This window comes from Lontra canadensis, unplaced genomic scaffold (genome assembly GCF_010015895.1).
Source record: "Lontra canadensis isolate GAN:19392208 unplaced genomic scaffold, GSC_riverotter_1.0 scaffold19, whole genome shotgun sequence".
Taxonomy (NCBI): domain Eukaryota; kingdom Metazoa; phylum Chordata; class Mammalia; order Carnivora; family Mustelidae; genus Lontra; species Lontra canadensis.
In genome coordinates, this window is record NW_022631013.1 from 11,966,235 (window position 1) to 11,987,368 (window position 21,134).

Here is a 21,134-nt window from a genome sequence, read left to right on the forward strand (position 1 = left end):
TAGCCCCGGTAAGGTGTACCGGCTGCAAAAGAGCTTTGGAAAGGAGAGACAGTCGCCTTTTTATAAAGATACGGTGGGGATAGAAAAATCAGAGCGGATTTGAATCAATTATGTCTAAGTCAGGCGGCTCTACAGGGGAAAATAATCCCGACTGGGTGAACGAATTAACACATGCAAATTTTTTAATAAAGCCAGTACAAAGCCGTGAAAGGATTCAGTCCTCCCAAGGAGCCTGGGACGGAAGCAGTACAGGATGCTCGTTCCCATTTAAAAACGAGGAAACGTGGGTTCAGAAAGCCTAAGTAGCTTGCCTCCTTGGTAGTCGACCGATCGATCGTTGCCGCCCTCATTCCACCTCACCTCCGGCTTTGGCACTCGAGTCTCCTCAGAGGTGGCAGTCCGGGGTCAAGACCGCCCCAAAGGCCAGGCGGGGAAGGCCGCTTTAAGTCAAGCCACTTCCGCCTCCCTAAGACCTTGCTACGCTCACTACCACCCTCGAAGCCTCCGCGGCCCTAGTCACGAGTTTTCCTCGGGGGCCCGCCCCTCCTCCTGCTGATTGGGTAGTTCTTGAACCATAGCTGTCCTCTGATTGGTTGTTATCTCTTAGGCTCTCCAACACCGCCTACACCAACCGGATATAGGGGCAGGGTTTCCGCTTCCGCCTTCTCCCTCCCGCTTACCGTCGGTTCGCGGTCGCCGCCACAGTTGCCGCTGCGGGGCGCGGTGTTGGTGGGTCGTTTGGCTTGTCTCTCAACGCCGTGTTTGTGCCGTTGAACTGTCCGCCATGACTGAATTAGATCCGTTCGGCGCTCCTGCCGGCGCTCCTGCCGGCGCTCCTGGCGGCCCTGCGCTGGGGAATGGGGTGGCTGGTGCCAGCGAAGAAGACCCTGCCGCGGCCTTCTTGGCGCAGCAAGAGAGTGAGATTGCGGGCATCGAGAACGACGAGGCCTTCGCCATCCTGGACGGCGGTGCCCCCGGGCCCCAACCGCACGGCGAGCCGCCAGGGGGTCCGGGTGAGAGTGCGGCCGCGTTTGGGGCGGGAGGGCTTCTGTAGAAACTCAGCCCAGAGTGTGTCTGAGTGCTCTCTGAACTCTTGTTTCTTGCTGAACCTGGACGTTAAGAGTGTAAGGAGGAAACGAGACCCCAGCCCAGTCAGAGCAGAAACCTAGGTTCGGCGAGCCTCCTTAGTGGTATGAGTATGTTTGAGCTCTCGGACCGGGCAGAGTGAGAAAGCGAAGAAAATAGGGTGTCAGTCAGGCTGAAGAGCTCGAAGAAGCCGGTTCATTTCAGGAACTTTTCATTGAGCTCTTGCTGTGCTTTGAGCCTAGCCTCTAAAACACAGCCGCATTGGCGCAGTTTGGCCAGACTTAAAAGGCAAGCCTGAGCCCTGCACTAAACCAGTTGTTAGGAAAGGGGGGCAGGAAAAAAAAAAATGAGAATAGTAGTATCGTTTTTGAGATATATACAAAACAAAAATGGCAAGGCAGTTCAGCTTTTAAGCACTTCAGGTGTACAGAATGTTGAACTATGGGGAGGAAAGGGGGCATCAATAGCGAACTCAACGAAGCTGGTCTAACCCTGGAGGAAAAAACTCTAACCAAAGAAGGATAAGAGTTTTACCATTTGTCGAGCGGATTATGCCGGGATTTCTGGAGCTCTACTTCCTCTAGCTACAACTTTGTTAGGCAGTGTTGCCTAAGCAGAATGTAAGATTAGTCTGAATTAGTCTTCCAAAAGGTGGATAGAGAATGTAGTGTGGCCTTTTTTCAGCCAAAATCAAGAAAAGACAAACAACAAAAAATGAGCAGTAGGATGCCAGTTTGACCTCTGAATGCCTTACCTGTGTGTGATGCTTCGAATTACAGTGGGAGAAAAAGATGAGTAGAAAAGACCTATTCAGTAGAATGGGGAAGTAGGAAATTAGCTGGAAGAAACGAGACCTGGGTTTGCATTTACTTTAAAAAAAAAATTCTAATTAAAAGAGAATAGGGCACTGGTGGGGCAGATAGGAGTGCTTGTACTACTCTAACCTCAAACCTTAATGGGCCAGGCAGATAACATAAATGAGAGAAACCTGCTGTACTCTTGAGAAAGCATTCAGACTCAGAAATCTCAAATTACTATGCCAGCCAGGCAGAACCGTTTTTGTAAGTAGGGGTAGAGAGAATGCTCGGTTGCAGCCTCTGAGTTTTTATGCTGCACCATGTTACCTTCTTAGCAGATTAGTCCCAAATAAGAATTTACACAAGAACATAGAATTCACCTGAAAATGTGAATTACAGCAAGCAGGTTGGACTGAACCGGGTTGTGGCTGGGAAATGAAGTTGGCTTTAAGTCCGTAGGGTTTTGTTGGGTGTGTTTATTAACATTTGCCTGAGAATTATAAAATTTACTTCTTAGATCCTTAATTTCCTTCCTTCATTTAATACAAGAAAATTTGAGTCCTGCAGAGAAATGACTTGCTTAAGAAAAAACAAGTTCTTGGCTCTGCCCCCAGTCTCCCTACCCATAGACTGTACCATATGCTGTTGCAGTTGTTTCAGCAGGGGTATCACAGGACAAGAGATTGTCATTTCTGAAAGGTGTGGCTGCCTTGGGTAGGACAGAGTTGGGATAGTCAAGACCCATAATTAGAAAACTGTCCTGATTCAAGGACAGTGTTACTCTTGCTTACAGTTGTAATCCCAGCGCCTAATAGGGTGTCTGGCACATAGTAGATACGCACAAAGGAATGAACAAAAACACCAGGTCCAAGAGTCCTGTAGAGAAGTGGCAAATCTTGATGATGGGCAGTTTGGAGAGGTAAAGGGGGGAGGGTAGAGTTGGATACACAGGTCCCTTGTGCATTAAGCTTTCAGCAAAGGGAAGGAAGGGATGATTGCTGACTTAGTTTCTAGGAAGGACTTTCTCAGTGAACTAAGCATTTAGTGATTTAAAGCCAGACCTCTGACAGTGTAGTTGAGGTTGGCAGTAGTGCATGGTCAGCACTTCCTTTGGGGATCAGAGAACTAGTTGGACACTTCATTTCCTTGAAAAGAGGCACTCTGGTGGTTGACATTCTGTGCTGTCCTAGACTACTTGAATGTAAGTTTAACTTTGTGGTCTCAGACAACTTAGGTAACCACCACTGCCCTGCCTTAGTTTTTTTCATCTGTACAAGGTACAGATATATACCACATAGAGTTACTAGGATTACATTAGTACCTATAAAGTGCTTACACACAGTACTTGGTATATTACTGCCACAGTACCTGGCTGTACTCTTACTCTTTGGGAGTAGAAAGAAGGCATTACAAAGCCTGTAGGCCTTGGGGTGTGCTGAGGAAAAAGATTTTAGGAGGGAGCCCTATATCTGATGTATTACTATACAGAGATACGTCGGCAGGAGACACAAACAGATTGAATTGCAGTCTTGGGGAGAACTCCCATGTAGGATGGGAACAGGCAAAAACCAGAGGGCCCGAGCCTTGGATGACTCCTTCAGCTAGGAGATCTGGAGAAGAGAGGTAAGTTTAGAGGTGGGAGGTAACCAGCTGAGTGAAGTGGCTCAGATACTGAGCAGGAGCAGGTCGTCAGGAAGGAGGCAGAATTAGTGTAGAGCTGTTGAAAAGCCCTCAATTATGAGGGCTGAGGAGGGAGGAGAAAAAGAGGTGATTAAGGAGCTACTGAGGGAGTATGGCAGTGAGGCACCATTTGTTGTTTCTGACACGTCTGTCCTTGGAGGAGGAAGAGAGGCACATGAATTAAAGGAAAGCCTTCTGGAGGAGGAGAGTAATTTTTTTGGTAGCAGTGGTGGAGAGAAGTTCAGGGAAATTTCATGCTTGCTAATTCGTATTGTGCACTTACTGTGTGCTGGTTCTCTGTAGCTGCCAATCCACGCGGTAACTGCGGGCTACGTGGTAGCCTCGTATTTGAGATAAGAAATGATCATGGAAGTTAAGCAGTGTTTCCTAAGGTAGCAAGCTAGTATATGTCTCCACTGGAATTCAAACCCACCTCTGCTTGACTTCCAGTGGATGGGCACCATGGGAAGTCAAAAGGTGGGTTTGGGACAAAATGTCTTTCTTCTCAGGAACTTATTCTGGCCTTTGAGATGCCTTAGAAAGTTTCCTTCTGGAGTGTCAGGTTGCTTAGCCTAGTTGTCCTAATCAGTCAAGGCCCTAGATGTCTTTCTGCATGTTTTGTAGCAACAGGCAATTCTTTGACTTGGGCCAGTTGTACATTAGTACAGTAACTAATTGAAGCTCAAAGCACTTGCCAATGGGTTTGATGAGTCTTCTGTCCTAAAGGACAGGAAGCATGTGACTTAGGAGGAGGTATGGGATGAGAATTGCTTCTAGTTTTGTGTATGGAGTAGTGATCAAAGGCTCTCCTTTTGGGAATGGCCCTGGGCTGGAATATATTAACTGGATAGTTGGTGTGTTAAATGTAATATATTAACTAGAATTTAGGCCTAGGCCTGGCCATACTAGCTAGCCATTATAAGCTCTAAGAGTCAAAGTTATCTCACTCTTTTCTGTCTTACACAAAAATGAATTCCAGGTGGATTAGAGAGACACATTTCTGGGTTTTTTTAGTACCAGAAGAAACCATATAAAGTGACAATGGGGGAATGTTTGTAATATGAGGGGACAAATAATACAGAGTGAATAAAGATCAAAAGATAGAAAAATGGGCAAAACTCAGACAATTCAGTAAAGAAGAAAAACATCAGCTACATGATTACCTCACAAGAAAAAGAGATCTGTGGGACAAAGTCACCTTAAGTTTTTTCCCTGCTATCAACCTAGCAAAAATTTAAAAGCCTAAAACTCAGTCTTTAGTATCGCTAAGAGTCTGAAAAATGGGGCAGTCGTGTGGTAATGGTGGCGATATAAATGAGACACTAAAGGAGGGGCAAGTGGTCTGTATTTAGACGTCTTTAAAATGTATATATTCTGTGACCCAGGGATCTGTATCTTGAAGGTTGTCTATTGGAGGGTCTTCAGGGTGACCAGAATGGTGTCACCGAAGCTCTGCGCCAGGCTGCTCCTAGTGCTGCCCGCTTGGCATGGTCTGTGCTAGCGGTTCTAGATGAAGGGATTTATTACTGAGGAGCAGTTGACTATGCGCCCCAAATACTTCTATTAGTTTTTTGAGCGCTGGGTGCAACTCTCTGTCATCTTCCTTACGCTACCCCATCCAATAAGTTTGAAAAAAAAATTGGACAAATAGTTTGGAAAAAAAATCTTTTTTGGACAAAGTAATGCAAGTCCTAGGTGGTACATACTAAATATGGGTGGACCAAAAGATCCAGAGTACAGAATGTGTAGGCAGAAGTTTAAGTCTTTATGGTGCCTGTATGGAGACTTGGAAAGAAGGCGGAGCAGCCACCCCTGAGGGATGGTGGGCAGCCCCAGACAGATGGCCTCTTCACAATAGCTTGTGGGTCAGGGCAGGGCTTAGGACACATGCTTATCAGGCTGATCAGATAACTGAATTACTGAAACACAGAATGGGTTTTTTAAAAAAGGTGGGCGGGATGGGGAGGTCCTCGCAGATAGACCAGACCTTTGCTGTATGTAAAGGCTGCCCTCCTCTCATGCAGGCCCAAGATTGCCAGATCTGTCTGCCTGCCCTCACCCCAAAACCTAGACATCCTGAATGTGTGAAATTTTCTGACTTGATAGTATATGTTGTAAATATGTTCAGCCTGTGGACCACCATTTTGCATTTTGTACTATATTGATTGATGGTCTCTAGCTCTTACTAAAAAACCATGTCCACATTTTTTCAGATAGACTTTATCATTTAGCTCATGAACAAATTGTACCAGTAAGATTGTATCATACATCACACTTTGAGTTTTTTATAACTTAAATCCTTGAAAATACTGACTTAATTTGGTATGTCCAGATCTTAACCATCCCAGACTAGTTCCAGGGGTGTAGAGGAATTAGCTCAAGAAGTCTCAACTGTAAACCCTTAGGTCTACAGGCACAGGATGGAGAGTCCTGACCACCAAAAAAGCACCTTGGTTTGAACACGAAGCTGCATGTCCTTGCTCACAGAATGATTCCAGGCCCCGCTTTTCTTTCGCCTTCTCCAGAACTTTCATAGAGAAACACTGTTGCTCTGTGAGACTCTTCTGCCAGGCATCCATGTGTTCTTTCTCTAGGGCAAAAGATCAAAAAGCTTTTGAATTGGGGGTTTGGTATAGATGTGTCCACATTTTGGTGAAGTACATCTTGGTTTCATTAAACAGGAAGTTGTTGATTGTTCTGTCCGGTGTGTAGCACCAGGATAGCATTAGTATAACTTCAGTACCCGCAGCGGATAGTACTGTATTACACTCGGTAATGCTCTGGCCCAGCATCTGACGAGTCCTGACTGACTGAAATTTTGTCTTGCAGATGCTGTGGATGGAGTGATGAATGGCGAGTACTACCAGGTACAGAGTACTCTGATTATGTTACAAGATAGTGATTGAGTTTTCCTTTCCTGTGATTTGAATTTATTAGAATTGGGTATGTTATCTGCTAAAATGGATTTGAAAAGTGACATTAATCATTCCTTTAAAATGTTACTGACCTGGCCCTAGTATTGCTGATTTTATTTTCAAGAAATGAGCCTTCGTGGTGATGAGGATAGCAGTGGCTAATTTAAACACTGTGTGCCATGCACTGTGTCAGACACTGCTTATATTTACTCATTAATACTCTCAACAACCTGGGGGTCCTGTACTGTTGTTCTTGTTTACAGATGAAGAAACTGAGGCACAGAGTAGTCTAAAAGTCATAAAGCTGGTATGCGGTGGGGCTGGGGCCAGTGTTCGAACCTTTGAGATTGTATTTGGGGAGGGGGTTGGAATTTGTGGTGACTGCCATTATTTTCCCCTCTGTATCACTAAGTGTTCAGTTGCCTGCCCAACTCAGACTAGCTTAAACCAAAAAGTCTTAACAGTTTATATATATAAATGAAGTGTCCTTGAACCAGGACTATAACTCATTTTCCCTAGGACTCTGGCTCTGCTTGCTAAGCGTGCATTTTTGTGCTCAAGCTTTTTTCGTGGTGGTCAAATGACTACAGCACTTCTAGGCTTCTCATGTGCATGTCATGTTATCTAGAACAAGGTGGGGGTTTCTCCTCTTCACCCAGCAAAAGTCTTGCATTTCCTTCTGGATTACCTGGAAATAGTCACTACAGCCTGGGGAAATAGCATGATGCTTTGCTTAGACCTGGGTTTCTGCCCATCCTTCAACCAGTTAACTGGCAAGAAGGATGTTAGTCTAATTGGTTTAAACCAAGGATGGACTAACTTTTTCATAAAGTACTAGATAGTAAATAAATGTTTTAAGCTTTGTCATAAGGTCTGTGTCCGACTACTCTTGCTATAATGTGAAAGCAGCCATAGACCATACATAAACGAATGCACACAGCTGTGTTCAGTAGAATTTAATTGTAATTAAACAGGCAGCTGGTCAGGACTCTGGTTTCCAGTGCCTGGTTTAAAGCTTAGCCCTTAGGGTGAGAAAGTATGGGTTTCAGATCCTGGCTCTACCTCTTACTAGCTATGAATTGGACATGTCATTTCTCTGTGCCTCAGATTAGTCCCCCTAAATGTGAAATGGGAATAAAAACTTGGCAAGTTGCTTGGGAGATAAAGCCTTTATGTGGCTAACCCATGGAAAATGTCAATAAGTTAGTTACTAATACTTCAATAATTCTTCTCTCTTTTTATAGTCTGGGTGGGTGAACCTGGAATTTATTCCCTAGTTCAGCAGGTGAAAAATTTTCTAAAGATTAAAATCTGTTTGAGTTGTATCCATTTATTAGCTGTCAGACCTTACACACTATGAAGAATCTGTCCCCGTCCCCACCCCCATGCATACACTCACAACTCCTAATTTGCCTGCCTTTTTATTCTTTCCCTCAGTGTGGCTAGTGACTGTACATTTTCTTTTGGACTTCCTTATACCCAGAATTCACATATTAGATGGTATCAGGTGCTCTTGATAGCATTTAGAAGTTTTAGCTCCTGAGCCTCGCTAAGCAGTGTATTTACCTTTGTTACTTTGAAGATCCCACATAAGCTGCGTGTCAGGTTAGGAAACTAAAACTAGTAACACTGTTCTCTTGTAAGTCCATGACCCACCTCCCCTGCTTTCCTCTTTCCCACTTCTGTCCCAGGTATTACAAGGCAGGGTAACAACCACTCTGCCTTCCTTGCAGAGTGGAAGGTTGTGTGCAGTCATGTTGAGAGCTCCCTCTGAGCGCGTAAGGTGGTGTTCTTTTTTAAGGTAATCCTCTAACATTTGCTAACAGTCGTCAGCACATGACCAGGGTGTCCTGCAGTGGATGCGCATTTCAGGAAGTTGTGTTTGGTACTGATAGAACACAATTGTGTTTTGTGTTAAGGAGAGTAATGGTCCAACAGACAGTTACGCAGCTATTTCACAAGTGGATCGATTGCAGTCAGAGCCTGAAAGTATCCGTAAATGGAGAGAAGAGCAAACAGAACGCTTGGAAGCCCTCGGTAAGGAATCTTTTTCTGTCTTGGGGTGTTTGTTTTCAGTGGAATAGTTGACCTTGATTCTTAGCCCTTTTAAACTGGGATTAGCCATAATGTCCTTGTCTAGTATTTGGGAAGATACCTTCCGCAGTCTGAGGGTTACAAGGTCATCCACAGGGAGATACTTAATCACAGGCCATTTTGTGAGGATTAGGGCAGCTCAGAGAGCCACCTTCAAGTGCATCCTCTCGGGAAGAGCAGAGCAGAGTCCTGAGCTTGGAGCAAGGAAAGAGTATATTCAAGGCCCAGCCTTATTAACTCTTCCTAGCTATGGGCACTTGGTGGTTCAAACCTCACAGAGTCTGTTTCTTAGTCTATGTGGTAAGATCAGTGTTAGCAACTCCAGGGTTCGTCTGAGATGGTGTTTATGAGAGAGTGATGCGAGCTTGAAGGTCCCCGCGTGAGAGACTTCAGAGTCCGTTTATCAGTTCTAGGCTGAATGTAAGGTAATGCTTTAAGAAGAAAATGTGAAGTATGTTAGGAAACCTGTACAACTTGATTTTCCTACTCTATTATCCCTGTAAGCTAAGTTTGTATGTTTTTGTGAGTGAGGAAAGTGAGAATCCTAGGGTAAGTTTTTGAATCACACAGCTAAGAAGCGGGAGCGTCAGAACTCCACTTATGTCTGCCCTGCCTCGTAGTCCGTACCCCTGCATCCTTCAGCCACCTTGCATGTAGTGTATGCCATCCCACCGACATCAGTGCCAGCCGGCCTGGCCTTCAGTGAAGATCTGTGTACATGGAGTGTCACTTTTGGTCAAGGTCATGGGACTTGGCATCTGTGCATAAGTGGGTTGCAGAGGTGTGGCACAGTGTGGAGATAAAGCCATGGGGTATTCTTTTCTCATCTTTTTATTAAAATTTCAAACACGAACATCTGGCTGGCTCAGTTGGTAGAGTGTGCAACTCTTGATCTTGGGGTCATGAGTTCGAGCCTCATTTGGGTACAGAGATTACTTAGTAAAACTTGAAACAAAATTACAGACACCAAATAGTTGAAAGAAGAGTAAAATGAACTTGTGCGTACTCCCTTAGGTTCAGTGATTAACATTTTTGCCATATTGAGTTCTCTGTATGTAAATGAAGCATGTATGTATGTATGTATGTTTTATACACACACATTTCTCATCCACTTGGAGATACATCATCTATTTCATGCCTAAATATTTTGTTATATATCTGGAAATAACGACGTTCTTTGTACCCACAGTGTCAGCATTATTAGTCCTTTTTGGGAACCATTGAATTAGTACAAACTGACTCCTTATTTGTTATATGGGGTTAACTGACACCTAGAAGTACGACCCAGTCAGTGCCAAATCTGTTCTCTCTCCAGCCCAACTTATGTGGCTTTTAGAACAAAGGGCACACTTTGTTTGAACCTTTGTGGCACTGTCCAGTAGAATTTCTGTGATGGAAATATTACAGATGTGCTGTACCGTATGGTAGCCACTAGCCGCATGTGGCTGTTAAGAGTTGAAATGTGACTAGTATGACTGAGAAACTGAATTTTTAATTTAATAAATAGCCACATGTGGCTAGCAGCTACTGTATTTGATAGTGCTTTAAAAAGATGAACATTTGTCTTCATGATGCTGGTAGCTTCAGTCTTTGCTTTTTCTTTGTGTGTCTCTTCTGAGTGGGCAGAAAGGCAGGACTTCGCTGGTACTAATATTTGTCATGTTACAGAACCCAGCCTTTCTCTTTTCCCAAAGTTTAGCGAAGTTGTCTTCTCCATGAAGAGAGTATACTTAGGTCACTTTGGTATCTGGAACCGCCTCCCCCCCCCCCCCAATGATCAGATTAAGCACTTTGGGAATATTCCATGAAGTGTTGTTTCCTTAACTCAAGATGCTTTTCTGCAAACATTTGGCTTTGCGATTGAATTAAATTGGTCTGTGAACTAGGTGTTTCTTCAGTTTCATCTTTTTTCTTTGCAAGAAAGCACAAGATGCTAAAAATAGAGAACCAGTGTGCATGGTTTTCAGCTTAGCTGGTGACTGCGTTCTCACAAAGTTTTATTTTCCGTGAACAGTGACAAGGACTGCTCGAGAAGACGGCCGTCTGTGCTCCCTGCTCTCTAAGGGAACTTTTCAGCCTTCCCTCCCTCTTCTGCCCAGATGCAAAGATCATGTTGTCACTTGGATCCTTGTTCTGCTGAACTAAGCATTTAAGAATTCTAATTTTTTTTTTTTTTAAGATTTTATTTATTTGAAAAAGCGCACAAGCAGGGGGCAGAGGGAGAGGGAGAAGCAGGCTCCTCGCTGAGCAGGGAGCCTGATGTGGGACTTGATCCCAGGACTCTGGGATCATGACCTGAGCTGAAGCCGGATGCTTAACCATTTGAGCCACGCAGGCGTCCCAGAATTCTAAATTCTTTGTCAGCTTTTTAAAAAAATCTGTAAAAGCAAGACAATTTAAAGGGTTGGTTTTTATGCAGTAACTACAATCTTTGCAGATGGTTACAGTTTTTATTTAGATTAATTTTTCAGAGTAAATTTCTGTTATTTTGTTCCTAGTATATTAAAACTTTAAAAAAATCATCTTCGGACTACAAAGAAAGGAAATACCCAATCAAAAAGTAATGTTTCAGAAGTGATTTCGCCACTATAGAAAAAGAGTTTTTTGGGTTTTTTAAAATATTTTATTTATTTGCCAGAGAGAGAGAGAGTACACACAAGCAGGCAGAGAGGCAGGCAGAGGCAGAGAGAGAAGCAGGCTTCCCGCCGAGCAAGGAGCCCAATGCAGGACTCAATCCCAGGACCCCGGGATCGTGACCTGAGCCCAAGGCAGCGGCTTAAACAATTGAGCCACCCAGGCATCCCTGAAAAAGAGATTTTTAAGCTTCCCATTTTTTGGTTTCTTGTCCACATAGACTGGCAGCCCAAAGCATCTCCCACTGCATTCTAGCACCCTCCATTCTACTTCTCCTTAGTGCCGCAGACGCATATCAGCAGTCTGTTGTATAGACTTGACTCATCAGTGAAAATCTGAGTATAAAAGAATTCTGTGTGGGGCATCTGGGTGGCTTAGGTCATGATCTCAGAGTTGTGAGATTGAGCCCCGTGTCAGTCTCCATCCTGGGCGTATAACCTTAAGACTCTTTTCTCTCCCCCTTTGTGGGCACCCTCCCAATCTCTCAAAAAAAAAAAAAAATTGATCAGTCACCTTCTGATAAATAACAGGGTACAAGTTCTTTATAATCTGAAACTTTGAGGAAGTTTCTAGCTGCTAACAAGCTATTTTCAGTAGCTACAGACCAAGCCTTCTGCAGGTTGTTACTATAAGACGTTCTTGGAAAGGCCCTGAAAAATGCCCCAAAGTGCTTAATTTCTTCCCTTCAAGGGGTTACTCACCGTCGCCACCACTGCTTTCTCCTCTTCCATGATGCTAGCTAGTTACAGGTTGGGCTCTGGCTCTGCACTGTCCAAACTCTTGTTTGGATCACTGGTGATCACCTTCTCCTCCCGTCTTGTGATTGATTGTTTCTAGTTTTGTTTTCCTTTCCATCCCTCTCTTTGGAGGCAGCTTAATGAAGTAAGAACGGGTAAGCTTCAGAGTCAGACCTGGGTTTGAATCTTAGCTCAGCCACTTAAGGAAAGGTAACTGAAATTCTCTGAGCTATAGTTTTTCTCAGTGCTGAACATGGATCTAGACTTGACCTTCTCGGGATGGTTGTAAAGATTAAATGAGAGGTCTGTTACAAAACACCTGCCAGAGAGGATGCTTAAGAATGTGATCCAAGTGAAGTCTCAGGGTAACTCAGATGTCCACGGCAGCCCTGACCCTGACCTGCATTTCTGTCTCTTGCTATCTACTGACTTGGTCTTTTTTAGCTAGCTGTCATTTGAGAATCCAGTCTGGAAAACTTCCTGAGTTTGTGTTTTCTCTCTCATTCTAGAACCTTCTGATTATTAATGAGTCCCACCACTCCACCTCAACCCCTTGCAGTTCTCTCCATTAGAGCTTCTTTAGTTCTGTCCTAGCTCTGCCACAGACTCACTCTGCATCTGAGCAGGAATAGATGTTTTGTGGTCCCCTTCAGCTCTTAACATCTGTATTCTCTTCCCTGGTTCTTGAACCCTCTCTTCCTCTGGTTATTTCAGCAGTAGGTTTCTGCTTTGTAGAAGTGCTTCTACCATGTTCAGTTAAGAGAGTGCTTGCTACCTTGTGTTTTACAAAACCATTGATTGGCAGAGTTGGGGTGTTAAATATAGTATGTAAGAAGATTTTGTTGAAAGATTATCTAATATCAAAAGTCCACCCTGAACTAATATTGGCAGCATAAGTATTAAAGAATCCTCCTGGGGTACCTGGGTAGCTTAGTCGGTAGGGCACCTGACTCTTGATTTTAGCTCATGATCTCAGGGTCCTGGGATTGAGCCCCGGGTCAGGTTCCACACTCAGTACAGAATCTGCTTTAGATTTTCTCTTTCTCCCTCCGCCCTCCCCACTCCTTCTGGGCTCTCATGCATGTGCACTCTCTCTCAGATCTTTAAAAAAGATTGCTTTGCTTTTTCCCTAGTTAGTGCTGCCAAAGGCTTTTTTCCTAGGTATCTTCCCCTACTCCCAGAAGAAACCCCAAAACAAGTGAATCCACTAAGGTGTCTGTGGACTGAGAGAAAACGTGAAACAACTTGGATAGAATCGCTGGGATAAGAGACTAGATGGACAAATAGGAAAAACAGAGTTTTGTCTTCCCTCCTGACTATTGTCCCTCCAAAATACACACACACACACACACACACACACGGACACAGACACAAACCTGCACACCCCATAAGTTTAATAAGACCAAAGAAATTGATGGTGCAAACTTCAGTTTGTGTTTTGCCTCATTTGTGTTTCTTTTCCTTCCCTTCAAAGATGCCAATTCTCGGAAGCAAGAAGCAGAGTGGAAAGAAAAAGCAATAAAGGAGCTAGAAGAGTGGTACGCGAGGCAGGACGAGCAGCTACAGAAAACAAAAGCAAACAACAGGTCAGTCCCCGTGCTGCTAGCACTGTTTATTTTCCGAGACGGAATCACATTCATTTCTGACAGCCAGCATAGTTCTCAGATGCTGCCTCTTGTAGTGTGAAATGTCTTTGTGGGTTTTGGAACAAGTTCTGGAAACATAAAGGTTGCAAGTCTTCTTGGGTCATAGGAGCATAATTCAGCCTGTCCTTTAGCCACCCCAGCTGTGGTGACTTTCGCTCTTCAGCTGAGAGTTTGGTCACTCCGCATTGCTTGTAATAGTACGAGCAAAAGGGAAAGTTATTTCATGGATCCATTCCACATTTGGAAATGTAACCCTGAAATGAAGGGCCGCTTTCCTGAATGTAGCAGGATCTCAGTACTTTCCAGATGATCATAGACTTGGTCATGTTGCATCCTCTAAATACAGCCCTGCCTTCTGAAAGCTGCTTTACAGAGGGTCCAGTAGCAGGGAAACATGTGTGTCATTAGGTAGCTGAGAATGTTCCAACATGGTGACTGCAGAAATAAGGGCATCTAAGAAAAACTCTTTTTAAAAAAATGCTCTTCAGAATGGGCTCACTCAGTGAAGGTTGAGAGCAATTGTAGGAAGAAATCACGTTCATTCTCTTAGCCCCTCTCACAGCACCTGCGGTCTTGATTACTCCGTGCTTAAAGTCCACTTGGAAGTAGCTCAGAGAAAGGCGGAGGTAGCACTCCTGGCCTTGATGCAGGCTGGGGGCTGGCCCATCCTGGGGGATTCGGAACCCAGCTGTCCCTCCGTGGTCACAAGAAAGAGCTGCGAGACCAAGCCGGGGGTGTTAGTAGTTTTCAGTATAAAGAGCCTTAGGATCCTGCCCTCAGAGGCAGAAGGTGGTTTGCATGCTCTTGCCTCAGGCAGCTCTTAGCTGAAAATGTGCCGGAAAAGAGGGAGCGACTGCTTTGCCAGCCGGCCTGTGCTGTTTATCACAGGGCAGCGACGGCAGAACAGCGGGACTGTAGTGTACGGTAGCCTTCAGCTGCCTGTCTCTAGTTGGCCGTCCTTGTATCTGGCGGGCTGGGGCCCGTGTCCGGTGGGGGATGGATTCTCTAGGCGAGCGTCTCAGGTCCCAGGTGAGGCGCTGTGATAAGCACGGTGGGCTGCTCTCTGCTCTCGGTGTCGAGTTGCGCAGGGCCGGGCCACTCGCTCCCGGGGCCTCTCCTGAGCTTGTGGTCAGCGTCAAGTGCTGACAGGGCCCGGCCCTGCTTTATTCTCTGCTCACTCACGATGATTGACCCGAGGCACAAGTTCAGATCTCTAAAGGGGGACGAGTATGTGCTTTGTGCAAGCTCTGTGTGAGGCCCCATTTATCCTAGCAAGTTGCCCATGAGTTATTCTGCCCTGAAGTACTTGATAGAATCAGGCTGACCCTCCCTGTTCGGGGATCCCGGATGTGTAGACAAGCTGATATATAGATCCTAAGACTTAAATGACTGTGTTGGGAATAGGCTTCTGATGGCAGTTTTGCTAAACTGTGGCCCTTTCTGTAAAGAAAGGGTGTCTGAACAGCATCTGTTGTCCTTGGACCAAATAAGTGTACCTGTTCCTAGGAGCTCAGTCCCCCAGGTTTAGTCCCTCCAGGCATGGATTTAGGGCGTTGGTACCTCTCTTAGAATTGTAGAAGGGTGGGTTGGATGGTCTCATAGATGAACCTCCCAGGTTCCAGAGAGGGGAAGAGACTTACACTTGCCATTCACGGAGAATGTAGGACTGTTCCCAACCAGATCCCTTGCTTTGCAGAAACCTCGAAGCATAGGGTGGACTCTCTCAAATTAGTGGCACACTGGCCTTTGTCACCAAAGTTCCAGGATAGAAGAAATGGTTTTGACACTTAATTCCACTTATCCTTCATGGGCTGGGGCAGGAGCCACTTAGAGCCACCGTGGGGGACTTCTTGCAATGGTTTCCCTCCTTCCCTGGAGATTTTGACATTGTTGCCACTCCCCCTCCATTTTTCTTTTTTTAAAGTATTTTATTTATTTGAGAGAGAGTAAATGAGAGCATGAGAGGGGAGAAGGTCAGAGGGAGAAGCAGACTCCCCATGGAGCTGGGAGCCCAATGCAGGAATCAATCCTGGGACTCCAGCATCATGACCTGAGCCAAAAGCAGTCGCTTAACCAACTGAACCACTCAGGCGCCCTCCCCCTCCATTTCTGACTCTCTAAATGGTGTCCCATGGGACTAAATGAGTAAGTCCGTTTACATATGTGAAAGAACTGTCTGTAGGTAAATAGTGAATCTCAGGAGAAAATAGAGTGCTCATTTCAGGCATGTGTCTTCCTCTGGGTGAGTTTTGCTGCTGGATTTTTTAGGAGCCCACAACACTAAAGCAGAGCAGTTTGAGAGAAGAGATGTATGTGGTGGGGAGCAAGGGCCTGTTTCTAGGAGTGTATCCTCAGACCTCCTGCCTTTTAGATGCCCTAACCTAAAACCTCAGGAGCACATCTGTGCCAGGCACGGTGCTGGGCAGTGGGCAGATGACAGCTGATCTTGCCTTCAAGGCATCTGTAGTCTGGTGTCCCTCTGCAGTTTCTTTTTTTTTTTTTTTTTTTTTTTTAAACATTTTATTTATTTGACAGAGAGAGAGCTCACAAGTAGGCAGAGAGAGAGGGGGAAGCAGGCTCCCTGCAGAGCAGAGTCCGATGTGGAGCTCAATCCCAGGACCCTGAGATCATGACCTGAGCTGAAGGCAGAGGCTTAACCCACTGAGCCACACAGGTGCCCACCCCCCCGCAGTTTCTATCTCCTTCCTTTTGTCCCAACTTGGGGCCCAAATGTCATTATATAAGAACCATGAATTATTAGTGACAGCCTGTGGGGAAAAAAACTTTCCACTGGAGCCAGTCAGAAGAGTGTTGACCTGAGGGCAGCCCCAGACCGTCTTCCCTTACAATGGTGACAGAAACATTCCCTTTCACAGGGAGCTCTGGTGTATCTTTTTCAAGACTTATAAAAAGTTTGGAGAACCTGGTTTTCCATAATGGCAGACATTTTTTCCACGCCCCCTGGGGACTGTTGATGTGGGTCACTGCTTGAGCACCCTGCGGTCCAGCCCCCATTTCCCACAGGCTTCCCTGAGGATTGCTGCTTTCAGACCCCTCTGACAGGTGAAGACCATACAGGTAGAGGGGCTGTCTGTGGTGATCAGGGTTTTCTGTTTGCTCCGTTTGTCCGTAGCCTGGATGGTGCTATGCTGTCCCTGACGAGTTCTGTAGTCTTGGGGTTAGCTGCAAAGGTGGGAAAGCCTGCCATTCAAGCTTTTGTTGTCTTAGTGATGCTGTGACCATAGTCATTCAACCTTTATTTTCTTCAGTAGAAGCAAGCACAAGTTGAAATTGATTATGTTTAGCCCCTTGTGTAAACTAACGGGATTATGGGTTTACAAGCCCGCCTGCCTTTCCTTTCCTGCCCACTCATTCTGCCCACAAACAACTGTTTTCTTGCTGATTCAGAGTTACAATCAGGCTGTTCTTTTTCGCTTTCTTTAAAATTCCACAAATCACCACCTATGTGTAAACCAAAATGGGAAAGAAGGAAGGCTATGTGTGAGTTTAAAAATAAACTGAAATAAAATTACTAGAATTTCCCTCCAAATAAATAAGGGCGCCTAGGTTAATAAGCAAGCATGATCGTCCTTAAAAATGTCCCTTCTACTCCTATACCCCAAACCAACCTGGCAAAAGACAGGATAGGACTCCTGGGTGGGGGAGGTTCCCTGCCCACCCACAGTGGATGGCTGGGCTGGCCAGGCCCGGGGATTCGCCCTGGGGCAATAAGGTTTAAGCCAGCTTGTCCCCTGGGGTGGAAAGTTTTCTACCCAGGATGCCCCCCTTTCCTTTTTGTCCCAGAGTCCTGCCACTTTGACCCATTTCTGGTGTTGTAAGAGGGTTAAGTGAAGTTCTGGTCCCTGGGCTATACCTTGTGACAGCGGTCCAGTCTGCCATGGACCGAGCAGACCAGCATCTTCAGGGCAGACCAGAAGCCAGAGCCAGGAGCCCTGGCTGCAGTGCTTTCCACCAGACCACTTGAGTACAGCAACTTTTTCCTTTAAGGTGGGGATTTTGCAATGACCACCTCTGTTCCCAGAATACAGATAATGCATCTCATTCAGTCAGGGCAGGGCAGCAGGAGTCAGATGATCGAAGATAAAAGTTGGCTGCCAGGCGTAGCCGGTCTGGTGTCTGGCAGCACTGACGCCCAGTCAGACTGAGTTTCCCGAGTGCACAGCCGCGGGGCAGCCACACTCTGTCCTGTGCGAAGAGCCAGGCAGGTTTGCTTGGGAGTTCTGGGGCCACCTCCGTTGAGCAGGTTGTTGCCAGTCCAGGCCTCCTGTTACTTTACCTGTAAAGTGTCAGTGAGAACATGGGCCCGAGGTTGTCGGGGTCGAGGACCGGCTTGAATGGACGCAGTAGCTGCGAGGGCTTACTGGAAGTGGGGGCCGAGACCTGCTTGCTGTGGCTGGGAGAAGGCGGGAAGGACTCGGCAGGGCTCACCTGTGAGAATCCCCAGGGGGAAGGCCAGTGGGAACCTTGCCTGCCAGGGTCTCCGGTGCTTGAAGCCTCGCTGGGTGAGCACAGAGCCTTGGGAGCCACGTCCCGGAGCACAGTCGTGCCTGTGTTACGGATTTGAGATGTTTCTGCTTCTCAATGTTCTCTCTTTTTTCCTGCCTGCTTGCCTGCCTTTTGGACCTCTTGCTGTCTAGGGTGGCAGATGAAGCTTTCTACAAACAACCCTTCGCTGACGTGATTGGTTATGTGTATGTTGCAAAACTAATTTTTTCCTGTTTTGATTCTACTTTTTGTTTAGAGTTAATGCTCCTGTAATGTCACAAGTTGTTCTGCTTTCTAAATGATTTCAAATTGGCACTCTGGGGACTGCCTGAGAGTTAGAAGGTTGGGGGTGTGATTCGATTGTCTTGCAGAAGCGTGACTCCCTTTAACTGAGCCTTTTTTCCACTTTTGGGGTTTTGGAGGGAAGGAAGCGGATTCCCTTTTAAAATGTGGGTCATTTGCGACCTTGTCAGGGAAGGCTTTGGGACTGGGGTGGCCCTTTAAGCTGTTGCTGCCACCACTGCAGCCTCCCTGCTTGGGAGCCAGTGGGGGCAGTATTTTCTCCATTTGGTTCTTTTGAAGACCATGTGGGGTTGGTTGCTTCTCCCTTGGGAGCAGAGGTTGTCTCACTTTGGGGAGGGGGTTCCTGTAACTTTCTCTATGTTGGAAATTGTTCAGTGGCCAGCTTCTGATGCCTGTTCCCCCACTTGGGCCCAAAGAAGCCCCAGCTTTTTCAGATAGAGATAGCCTAAGCCTAGGCCACTGTGGCTCCCCCAACCCCCAAGAAAACTGGACCTTCTCTGGGAAGATATTTAAGGACTCTTACTTTCAAAATAGTATTGCCGAAGACAACTTGGAAACCGTTCTTGCTGTTTCCTGAAAAAGTAGTACTCAATTTTGATACAAGGGAGATGGGGGTAGAGGGAAGAACAATGGGCAGGAAGGGTGGACGATAGGTTCATGTCTGTAGAGCTTCTTAGGGCCTGTGACCTCAACATGTTCATCCCTTTAGAATACAGAGCGGAGTTTCCCGGGTCCCCAGATGCATTTGCAGTGAGATTTGTGAAATGCTGGATTTACAGGTGGTGTTGGATTGATTTTTGCACATTCTCTCTGGAGTGGAAATGGAGACTGGAAAGGTCGAGTCTGGGTTTGCTGGGCAGCAGGGTGGCCCAGCAAAGCCAGCTGCACGTTCCCAGGTGTAGACGGAGTGGCAAGGGCATGTCTAGCTTACTGACCATCTGCATTGAGCTCATTCTCATTTTCTATATCTGACCTAAAGTTTCTCTCGTTTCTTTTCTTCTCTTCACCTTTAAGCACAAACATAAACCATCCTTGCTACAGCCTAGAACAGTTAAGTAAACCTTTCTCACTGCCCCTCACTGTGTGTGCCATGAAGTCGCAGTGTTGTAGTGGCTCCGGGCTTCAGCAGTGTTTGCCACGGCCATCCCTGTGAGAGTGCCACCCCTCCGTCCCACGGCCCAGTCATCTCCATCGCTTTCGCTTTGCCCGTGATGCTTGTTGGAGTAGATGAATATAGTGTGTCTTCCCTCCTCTTTCCACTGTCCTTTCAGGCTGTAGCTCCCGCGAGGTAGTTCCCAACTGGGGGTGGGCTGACCTTGGTGTGAAAGAATGTTGGAGCAGCATCCTACCCCCAAGCAGCTAACCTTGATGGGCTCTTCGGCCGTGAGGCACTGCCCCCTTCTAGAGCGTGCCCTGAGCGGCCCGAGGCACCTGGCTGGAGGGAAAATGGCCAACTTGCAGCTCACCTGGAGAATGTCCTAACAAATCCCCTTCCAGAATGGCTTCAGTCTCTAGCGCCTGCTCGCATGGGAGCTGTGTCTTGATTTCCTTTTGATCTGCCCTGTTTCTCTCTGGCCTTAGGAATAAATCCAGAGGCTATCGTGCAATGACCAGTGGGCTTTTGAGAAGTCTCTCGATTCACTTGAAACTCAGAGCCCAACATCAACTACAGTGCACATTCTTGACCGGCCTGCTGCTTTGCTCCTGCTGATGAAGGCAGTGCATAGCTGGCTAAGGACTTGCTTTTTAATGCTCTGTATCAGCAGAGACGGAGAGAGAGTGAGCCCTGAACCAAACACCTGTATTCCAACATTTTACACAGTGGTCCGGGCACCCTGTGCCTAGGAGAACTGGCCGCGTGTCTGCTCCCGAGTCGGACCTCAGCCAGGGGCTATTCTCTTTGGAAAACCGGAATGCCAGGAAGTCAGGCACGAAGACACGGTCACTTCTGTCACCAGGTAGCCGCCAGGTAGCTCATGGGGGTGGTTCTGCATTAAACCAACATACTTTGTTGTTGCTTCCAGGGCAGCAGAAGAAGCCTTTGTAAACGACATAGACGAGTCGTCCCCAGGCACTGAGTGGGAGCGGGTGGCCCGCCTGTGTGACTTTAACCCCAAGTCCAGCAAGCAGGCCAAAGACGTCTCCCGCATGCGCTCTGTCCTCATCTCCCTCAAGCAGGCCCCTTTGGTGCACTGAAGAGCCCCCCTGTGGAAACACTACATCTACAATATCTTAATCCTACTCAGTGAAGCTCTTCACAGTAATTGGATTAATTATGTTGAGTTCTTTTGGACCAAACCTTTTTGTCTTTAGAGTTGATCATTGTTTGTGATTGCATGTTTCCTTCAACTCTGTTCTCCCTGGCAGTCAGAGAGGAGGGGGAGGGGGGGAAAGCCTCCTAAAGGTAGCCTCAACCTCTACTTTTGTGCATTCTGAGAATAAATTTGTTTCAAACAATAAACCGGAGGCTGCATTATTGACTTCAAGACCTGCTGCAGGTTGGAGACAGATTGGGAAGGATGAAGAATTTCCTGTTACCGTTTCTAGGACCCAGGCGGCACAGCCACTGAATGTCCACCCCTTCCTTGAACTGAGAGAGCTCCAAGTTACTAACCATCTATAGTAGGAGTCTGTGGAAGTCTGTTTGAAAAAGGGAGTTCCATGGCTAAAAGTAACCTCTCATTGCCCAGCTGAGGGAGAGCTGGGAATCCCTCACCAAGACATTTCTCAAGTGAC

At 46.3% G+C, this 21,134-nt stretch overlaps 1 protein-coding gene across 4 annotated transcripts; it reads left to right on the plus strand.

Moving 5' to 3' along the window:
- Positions 1–655: 655 nt before the first annotated feature.
- Positions 656–20,859, plus strand: CLTA (clathrin light chain A). 4 transcript variants are annotated; one of them, XM_032860579.1, is made up of 7 exons: positions 656–1,013; positions 6,393–6,430; positions 8,398–8,515; positions 13,418–13,529; positions 18,248–18,301; positions 19,413–19,448; positions 20,423–20,859. In XM_032860579.1, the coding sequence occupies exons 1-7, from the start codon at positions 785–787 to the stop codon at positions 20,592–20,594; spliced, it is 759 nt and encodes a 252-aa protein (XP_032716470.1). In that variant the 5' UTR covers positions 656–784; the 3' UTR covers positions 20,595–20,859. The 4 variants fall into 4 exon arrangements, with proteins under 4 accessions (XP_032716470.1, XP_032716471.1, XP_032716472.1 ...); XM_032860580.1 differs by lacking the exon at positions 19,413–19,448 and having other exon boundaries at positions 657–1,013; XM_032860581.1 differs by lacking the exon at positions 18,248–18,301 and having other exon boundaries at positions 657–1,013.
- The last annotated feature ends 275 nt before the right edge of the window (positions 20,860–21,134 follow it).